General features: G+C 37.0%; 1 protein-coding gene across 1 annotated transcript in view; it reads right to left on the bottom strand.

The window, feature by feature from the left end:
- Positions 1 to 214: 214 nt before the first annotated feature.
- Positions 215 to 9836, bottom strand: part of GPR98 (G protein-coupled receptor 98) — a gene marked incomplete at its 3' end in the record, with an annotated part of 83239 nt that continues 73617 nt past the window's right edge. The window contains exons 42-53 of the mRNA XM_008948264.1: positions 9468 to 9609; positions 8772 to 9034; positions 7018 to 7193; positions 6182 to 6306; positions 4653 to 4819; positions 4478 to 4570; positions 3902 to 4009; positions 3340 to 3592; positions 2556 to 2678; positions 2128 to 2350; positions 1434 to 1638; positions 215 to 361 (exon numbers count right to left, since the gene is read on the bottom strand). Of these exons, the coding sequence (XP_008946512.1) occupies positions 215 to 361; positions 1434 to 1638; positions 2128 to 2350; positions 2556 to 2678; positions 3340 to 3592; positions 3902 to 4009; positions 4478 to 4570; positions 4653 to 4819; positions 6182 to 6306; positions 7018 to 7193; positions 8772 to 9034; positions 9468 to 9609 (2025 nt within the window). The remainder of the gene's footprint in view (positions 362 to 1433; positions 1639 to 2127; positions 2351 to 2555; positions 2679 to 3339; positions 3593 to 3901; positions 4010 to 4477; positions 4571 to 4652; positions 4820 to 6181; positions 6307 to 7017; positions 7194 to 8771; positions 9035 to 9467; positions 9610 to 9836) is intronic.

The following is a 9836-nucleotide window of genomic DNA, read 5'->3' as shown; positions in this document are numbered from 1 at the left end:
CAATATCTGGTTCCAGAGGAGCAAGAGTGATGCTGTGGTATTATGTACCAGCCAGAAGTGCAAACTGCCAGAACTACAGGAAAGGACCAGGAAGCAGGAATTAGAAGAGTGGGGCAATCAAACATCACCTATCCTTCTCCCTTAGCACATCTGCACCCATTGCCTGGGACAACACAGTCAGTGCTTCCCCAGTATCAATGATGTCATTACATACCACCCCTGAAGCTGGAAACACATCACTTATGCTCCCATTAGCAATCCACTCCACTGTCACTCGTCCATATGTTCCTATCAAACGTTCAATATTCAAGGTGATCAAGCTGTCCTGCTCCATTTCTTCAACTTGCTTAAATAAAGAACTCTGGAAAATATAGAGTAGAAGAACCATAGCACTATTTTCTTAGGAAGAAAAGTTTTGTTAGGGATCTGGGTATTCAATAGGGGTCAATGACATTTGGTGTTAATAAATTAATCTACTAAGTAGCTAAGTACATGTTAATTGATGAAATTTTTATGTCAAATTTTTCAGAATTACTCTGTAGTCCCAGGTTTCATGAATATGAGAATTTAAAAGATCAGGTCTCTTTATCCTAAGGCAAATAAAAAAGAGGTTTTCTTTGGTTTTTACTGTTGGCTGTATTTTAGCAAAGTACTTTATGTCCCAGTTGTACAAAGCAGATAACAAAAAGGTGGATCTTCAAAGGAGACATATTTTTACTGCTGTTACTTTACTCTTATTCACCCTCCTCACACAAATCCAGATGCAATGTTTAGTTTTAGTAACAACTCTGCTGTGGTTTTTATTTTCAGTATGCATTTGCTCTAGACTTGTCTAGGTAACCTCTACAGTGTTTGAGGACTTAAGAATTAACCACTCCAAATAACACCTTTAGTCTGATATTTTTTCCAAAGACATTAGTTTGTTCTGGCAGGCTGGCTCAACTTGTTGCATAGCCCATTTACTATCTTTTTTTTTGTTTTTTCAAGGGAAAAAATAAAATTGTTTCTTTTTTTTTTTTTGTATTATCTTTTTTAAAAATTTTTTCAAGGGAAAAGGATCTTCAGATTTGTGTACTTAAGGGGAAATTGATTAACCATCCAGTAGTAACTCTATGATGATTTCATACACACCATCTGAAAACTGAATTTTTAGGATTTTGCAAAACTAAGCTAATTAACAAAGGTGTTAATCCAAATGTTAAGGGGATTATACAAAAACAAACAACAGGGACAGACTGTGGAACTGATTTTCTATCACCTTGTGTTTTGTATAAGCACACAGTCATGCTGAGTGGATGCTAAAAGGCTTCTAACTCAGTTTGTTGTTCAGAAAAACAATCCTGTCACATGCTCCAGTTTACAATTTTAGTAAGTTTGTGTTCCATTATTAAATTATATATACATATTTTAATGATTTACCTTAGAAGTTTTACCTGAGCAAATGCAATGACTCCATAGGCATTGTCATTGGAAGGAATAATTATGTTAACAAAACCATGGACACCAATCTCTGCCCCTCCCTTAGGGTTTTTCAACCACACTTTGAAGCATTCTTCCTCCTCTGGGATGTTGTCATCCAGGATATTGACTGCTATCACAGCTTCCATGTCCCCAGGCTCAAATATCAATTCACCTGAACTAGCATAAAAACACACACATCAAATAATTATAAACTGAGGATAGCTGACCAGTGAACTTTGAAAGCACTGCTCTAAACCTAATGAGGATTTTTGGAGCTGGATTGTATCCTCCTGAGGAAATTAAATGAGGTTTAAAGGTTGTGGATTTTGTGTTGTGGTTTTGTTTTTATTTTTCTTTAATTACAATAAATCATAGAGTAACAAATTAATTATTAAAGTAATTTACTTTATTCTAAATAAAAGCTTTTAAAAAATCAAGCCATAACTGCAAGTCCTTTTTTGCCATGTTTTAAAGCCAGTTGTGAGACTTTTGGACTTCACATTATCTTAAATCTACCTGTGAAAAATTCTCTTTAGTGTTAATAAGCACACCACACACAGAGGTATATATAATGCTCTTCACTGTAAAAAAAAATGATATCAGAGAAAAAGAAATGCAAGAGTTAGGACAAAGTGATATAAAACAACAACAACAAAAAACCCCTACCTAGGTATAAAATCTGACTGGTTGGAGATGGTGGTCAGCTCATAAATCTGGGAGCTGGACTCCATGGACAGAGCAATCAGGCTCCTGCTAGAGTTCAGAGACCTTGCAGTAGCTGAAGTGACATGATCTGCATATGGGGCTTCCAGCATTGCAGAGAACTGGTTCCCTTCTGAGTTCCAAGAATACAGTGCTGTTGTCTCCTTACCAGACAGGAGGATGTGAACTACATCATGCAAGAAGAAAAAAAGAAAAAAAAAGCAGCTATTTTGTGATTTATAATTAAAAGTTTTTGTAATGCCTGAAATGCCTTTGGTAGCACGAGGATTACTTTTATTAAAGTTTGGTAAATAAAACAATGAGCACACGTATTTCTGTGATTCCAGTGTTACAAGCTAGGATTTGAACAAATATTGTCATTTAAGTCTTACCTAAGGCTGAGGGAGGCATGAAAACATGGATGTTTCTTACAGCACAGACTGGAAGAGACTGAAAGTGTCTAAAGGCAGACTGCCCTGTCTCCCAGATGAAAATTTCAGAAGAATTTCCAGATTCTACAAAGAACAAAAGGACAAAACTTATATTATTTTGCTGCCTGTTAAATTATACATTGGCAGATTTGGCAGCTTTAATTCTGAAGTCAGATAATGATCATATTTTCCTTTTCACTTGGTGCATAAAACCATGGTATGACTGATGTCCACGAGATGATTCATCACTGACATCATATAAGGACTTTTCTGAACACATTTCTCATTTAAAAACACGGAAGCTCCCAGTAGACAACAGCCAATTGCAAAGAAATCTGTGGACTGCAAAATAAAATTTTCAACAGACATAGGGATGCAGTCATAAAACAATGTCTAAAATGTCATATTTGTAATAAAAACATTCACATTTACTTTGCTGACTAATCTTTTCATGTCACAAAGCTCAGAAAAGCTCAGAAAGCATGCAATCAGCAGCTAGATGAATGGAGTTATTATTTCCTATTGTTGGGAAAATATTTCACTAGTTTCCTAAGGATTTGAGAACAAACACAATGTTGTTATTTTCTGAGGGATAAAGGAGAGATTACTGTGATGAAATGCTTGTCAGTGAATTGTCCCCAGCAATATTTTAATCCCTACCTAAACTCCTTTACCCTAGATGCCTTTGCTACCAAACAAGCCAGCATATACTTAACAAACTCATCATATGACTTCTGCTAAATACCTGTTGCTGTAATTAAATAGATATCAGATCCAGAAATCCAGGTTTCCATATGTTTTATTTCTTTCAGGGGTAATTGATGAAGGTTCCTAAATTCATTATTCAGCCACTGGTACAGGAGCAAGCTCTGGGTGGTATTTGATGAAGACACTAATAAGTACATAACACCTCCTCTAGGAAACAAGGCTATGTTCAGAGCTCTGTACACTGGAAGTTGGTGATGTGGTACAAATACATCTTTATTCCACTGGAAAACCTGTGGAAATGTGAAACAGGTTTATGATCAGAAGATATTTCTGTTCTTAAAGGGCTTTAATGTGCTAGATTTCAAAACTGAAATAACACCAGCAATAAAAATCAAACCAAATGTAAATTGTTTGTTAATGTACAGGATTGCTATGTTTAAACAAGTCTAGAATTTTAAATCTTACAAATCCACACCAGAAACCTACATAACTTTCAAAAAACATATACTTAGAGGTTTTTTAGTTATTCCTTCCTATTACAAATTCAAAATTAACCAAACTACCCACACCAAAGCCAGGGAAGACAAGCATATTCTAACCTGGATGGAACTGGAACCAGTTGTGTGACTCACAAAAATCAAATAGTCCTCTTCACCCACAGCAAAATGTTTCACATGTCTGGTATCAAGAATAGACAGAGTCTGTATCTGTGAGGGAAACATGACAAAAATGGTGTTTGGAAGCCATTTCAAGTGACAAGGTTTACACATATATACAGATATACAGATTAATTTTTATTTTACATTGCAAAATTACATGGAAAACTGTATATAAGATGTATAAAATTGCACAGATGTAATTTTACAATTTCAAAAGTATGTCTATATATAAGTGGAGTTAATTTACAAAATTAATATAACTTATTAAACATTTTTCAGAAAGTGTTCTATGACATGATTGTTCCACCATTTTTTTCCTCACTTACCAAGTCATGTTCCCTCACCCTCAAAATGTAAACATAAAAGCACAGTAGACAACCAGCTGTAAAAACTTATATCACTGAAGGCACCCTGAACTGTTAGGGCCCCAAACAAGCTCTTGAGGTCCCTTCCAACCCCATTATCTTAATATTTTGTGAGTGAACCTGATGTACCTTCAGCTTTTTTTGCATACACACTGTTGTTGGAAGCTCCGTGAGTAACCACGAGGTAGGGAGAGGCATGGATTTGGAAAGACACACAGCTCTTAGGATTCCACATACTGAAATTCTGTGAGAGGAATAGACAATTAAGCCTGAGACTTAAATTCTGTATTAGATAGCATGCTTGGTGTTTGGCAGCAAACACTTACCTCGACAGGAACAAAAACTCCTTTCCACTGGTAGAGGGTAGAAGAGGCAGCTGGAGGTGCACGTAGCAGAACACCATACAGGATTTCTCCTGATGTAAAGAAACACCAGCCAGATGCTGACTCTTCCACAAAGCTTTGCAAGACAGACAGGACACTGATACTACCCCCTGTAATACAGTAAAACAAAATACTGTTTGTTCTTGAGGTCTTTTTCAACATCATTTTCATGATTTACTTGTGAAAAACAGACCTAGTATCAGAAATGATGCTGGCTGTAAATAGTTGGTATAAGTGTATGCAAATGCACAAAAATGTTGTAGTACTGAGGATGTAATAAAAATTAAGCAATAAAAGTATTCTTCACACATTACAAGTGCATACAGAAGGTGCACAGGCAATTGGATTCAGAATGACTGAGTTTGGAATTTACCTAGTGAGAAAATGAGCTAGATAACAAGTAGCAAAGAAAGAGACAAAGAAACTACAAAATGATAGAATCCCAGACTGGTTTGGGTGTGAAGGGACCTTTCAAGGTCACCTGGTCCAACCCCCTGCAGGGAGCAGGGACATCCCCAGCTAGAGCAGGGTGCTCAGAGCATCATCCAACCTCACCTGGGATGGTGCCAGGGATGGGGCAGCGACCACCTCTCTGGGCAGCCTGGGCCAGGGGCTCACCATCCTCACTGTCAAACATTTCTTCCTTCTTTCCAGCCTAAATCCCCCTCTTCTAGTTTAAAACTGTTACCAAATGTATGTGTTTGTCCTCATTCTCCTCATCACAAGTGGTCATGGCACACCAAGATTCTGCAACTGCCTGAGCTGTGCCACTGGCTTAGAGAAAAAAAAATCACTGCATTGTCAGAACTAAACTCCACCAGCTAAACTCCCAACACCACACAAGGGTTAGAGCAGCTGCTGAGCCAGACACTTGGTTCAAAAAGAAGCATTTCCATTTTTGCCCTATTTGCTTCAGTCTGGATTGGTGAGCAGCTATTTAAACATGAGCACTGGAAATGGGAACAAGCAGACAGAGACAAAAGGATGGCTTCCTCATGGCTGTGCTAATTTGGATCAGACTGAATGTTCATGAAGTTACATTCTGAGACTTCCACAAATGCATCTCAGTAGCCACACTGGTAGAGAGGACAGAAACGTGTGGTGGCATTTTTTTCAGACTAAGGCTATGTCAGGTTCATGTACTGTGTTTCTCTTACACTGGCTTAGAAAAATCCAAAGTTACAAGTAGTAAAGAACAGATTTCACTAAACAAAAGTCTAGTGACAATAATGTTCATATAAGCAGCAAGGAGAGCTATAGATTATTGAAACTCTGACACGTGGGTGATGACTCTTAAGCAGCTAAACTCTATTATCTAATGAATTCTGACACGCTTAGAAAACCATTAATTAGTGTGATCAAGCCTGAATATGTGAATTTACATTGCAAAGCTATATCTCCTGGATGTTTGGCTAGCTTCTTGCCATCTCCACTCTAACAAAAGAAGTGGACACTCAATAAACTCAACGTACTGATGCCAAACGCGGTCTCCGACAACGTCTCCCACTCAACACTCACAGACACATTGAGACCATTACTCCGTGAAACTTTCAAGTAAACTGTAGTATTGGCTTCTTCAACTGTGAGGAAATTTGTCCTAAATAGAAAAAAAATTTGAAAAATAAAGAAAAAAATGTATTATTTTTATAGTATATGAATAAGATTCTTATTGTGCAATTCCAGTGCAGAATATACAAGAGAAATAAAAAAGAAAATATTATAAATTGTTTTCGCCATCTGATGGACTGATAATGAAATTAATTAAGGTTGTGCAATGTTTCTTACCACCAGATCTTTGCAAAATCATAGGAAATTCAACAGAATCTTAAAACAACTTGAAATTGAACATATCAGGTGTACAGCTTGAGCTGCGTGATTGTTGCAAAAGTCATTCCATACATGGAACATGGACATTCCAGTGTTCATTTCCTTCTGAAAAACAGCCCTGGGTGCAAGTGTATTTTACACAGGTTTAAAATGACTCCTGATCTGAGGTTTGGAGCTCTTAACATGGATTGTTATCAGTGGAATGTGTAGGGACTAAAGAGATACTGTTTTATGAAAAAATACATAGATAAATTGACATTTCTATTGATGAATAGTCCATTTTAAGTGTTTTTGTTGTTGTTGTTCTTTTCTACAGCAGTAATAGTGCTAAAAAACTATTCAGTTTTTACTTTTCACAATTACAAACATCTAATAATTGGATTGCTGGATTTCTTTAAAGAGATTCATCCAAACCGAAATTATAGGTAACATTTCTATTGAGTGTCAAAAATCTCCTTTTAACTGAATCAATGTTTAGTACCTATTTGTAACTGGATAGATGCTGAAAAGCCCTAGGGGAGCCTGGTTCTGCAATACTGTAATCATAGTTTGCACCCTCGTGCCTAGTCTGGCTCCTCCAGTTGGATTGAAGAGGGTGACAACAAAGTGCTCATCCATTTCTGGTTCTTCATCCAGTATTGCAGAAATATGCAGTGTCTGACAAGAAAACAAGCACAGAATGTTGTTGAGACTTGACAGCTAAGGGTGACACAACCCTACCAGCCCATGCTGCTCTTTGTGCTCTTTCACTGCATGGCTCTGGGTAACACAGCAGGGGTACAGCAGCTCGTGGAGCTGGAGAGGACAGAAGGGAGGCAAGAACTGTTTGGGCTGAGGTTCTAAAGTCATCCACCTTGTGCTCTCCATTGGTGCAACACTAAGATGAGCACACCCTCTTTGCTTTTATTATCCTTCCCATGTTTCCTCCTCTCATCCTAAGGCCCTCTGAAAAGCAATAGGTTTTGATTGTTTTTTTTTATACTTTAGTTCTCTACTCACATACCTTAGTAATTCATAGCCCCTGATCACAGAATCATTTAGGTTGGAAAAGACCTTTAAGATCACTGAGTCCAACCATAGGATCCCCCAACACAGCTCAGTCAAGCTGGTTATAATTTATTTTAGTTGGCAACTACAATAGCTCCAGGGAAACAGGATAATTCCACTACTGGTGATGGGAAGAGAGAAGGAAAAAAGGCAAAAATAGAGGGATATGGGAAATACTATCTCTCTTTTTGATACTTCTGTCCCTCTGCTGCACCACTGCAGATGAGAATGTGATCCTGTCAAGGTGGTCTCAAACTGCAGAGAATTATCTAGAAAGATGTAGGTGTTTTCAGTACTATCTGGGGCTCACTGTCATCCTTCCACTACCCAAACAGGCAGAAGTTACAGAGGTACACACAGCTTGGATGTAGAAAAAAAATACTAGTAATGATGGATCTGGAGCTAAACTGTAGCTTACAAATTTAAATCCCTGCTTACTTCTGCAATAAATCATATTTAGATTCCTTCTTCAGAAGTCTTTAACTTCCCACAGATCTGCTACACTGGACAGCACTATGGTTCCAAGTGCATTTAAGGTTCAGAAACTGAAAACCTGTGTTTGCAGAAAGGTTTGTTTCAGATTCTGTCCCACTACCTTCACTGACAAAATAAACAAAACAAAAGAATCTGCCTTTAAACTTCAGAAAGGTCAGGATTCCACAAACTTACACTCATTTTCTAGCTGACATTCTTGTAGGGACAGTACAGAGGCAGTGAGCTTAATGCTCCCAGAAAAATAAGCCATTTTTTATTCCTAAGACCCTGAGAGATGTTCAGTCTTGCATTTGTTGCAGCATACTCTGTTCAGTTCAGACCAGCTGAAGTTTCACATTACAGAATGGGATTTTTACTTCAGCCCTAACTATTCATGCTTGTAAATGATCATTTCATTACAAAGTTTATGTTTCAGACACATGCTGAATACATAGAAAGAAATGTTGCTGTGCATGAATAAACATTATATGCACATTACACTGTTCAGTTTACCTCAACTACTATAAAGAAAGAAATATCCACAGAAAAGCACATTTAATTTTAATGCACTCCCTCTCCCATGACTCATTTTCCTTTGAGAATGAAGAAAATCCTAAGAAAAAAATAAATACAAGAAAAATCACAGACATTTCTGAATACTTCCCAACACTTTCAGAACATGTTTTATTTCTTTTGGAGTAACTATCATATTACCTTGAATCTGACTCCCTCTTCCAGCACAATATATCCTTGTGAAGGGGTCAAATCCACTGATGCCTCTGAAGAATTAATTTCACTTACAAGATATTGAACAGTCACGGTGCCAAATATCCCCTGAGGAGGTTCTCTAACAATATTTAATACTGCAACACTTTCCATCCAATGGAGAGCTGTTTGCTCCCTCAGGAAGAAGTGATCGCTGTTATTGAATGACAAAACTCCATGGCCATCATCATTGGCAAGTATAGTAATTGTGGCTTTTGAGAAATGCATAAGAGAAATAGTAAACAGCAGAAATAGTCATTAACATAGTAAAATATAATTGTGCACACATACAAATAAAATACAAGTTAACAGAAGTCCATTCTTCTTTTAGTGTATATATAATGCTTTTATGTCCATCATATTGAAAAAAACACGTATTTTATTTTGTTTAGGAAGATTTCTAGACAGGAAGAACCTGGAATTTTATTAAAAAGCTCAGTTTCACACTTTCTGATTCCATATTTTACATATTACCTTGTTAATTGCATGGTTTTCATAGGGATGTGTTAGAACTCTATAAAGGAGTAAAAAGATCTACCAGAGCAGAGCAATGGTGCTCTCTGAAGCATGATTATTCAGAAGAATGAAATTAAAACGATTGCCATACAATTCCAAAGAATGAGGATATCAAAAACTCAGTCTTACCTGTAGTGTGCTCCCCTAATTCCAGACCCAGAGAGGGATTTGTTAAAATCAACTGGAACTTTTCATCACCTTCAGGAATATCATCATCAAAAATCGTAACAACGACAGACTTATTCCTTTCTCCATCAGCAAAAAAGAGAGTCTGGCATTGAAACACAGAAAGCACTGAATACTCAACAGCTCTTAATACACACAGAATCCTTCAGCTAAGGCAAACAGAATTGTCTTACATAGGAAGAAAAAGGAGGTGAGAGGAGCTACAATAAAATAATAAAATCTACAATATTATAAATCGTTTTTATAAATATAAATGATACCATTATAAACCATAATGAAGATCAAAAAAGTTTAGCACATTGCAGAATGAGG

This window comes from Merops nubicus, unplaced genomic scaffold (assembly GCF_000691845.1).
Source record: "Merops nubicus isolate BGI_N331 unplaced genomic scaffold, ASM69184v1 scaffold25309, whole genome shotgun sequence".
Classification (NCBI taxonomy): domain Eukaryota; kingdom Metazoa; phylum Chordata; class Aves; order Coraciiformes; family Meropidae; genus Merops; species Merops nubicus.
Note: the sequence above shows the minus strand (reverse complement) of the source record. Positions and strands in the feature narration are given on the sequence as shown.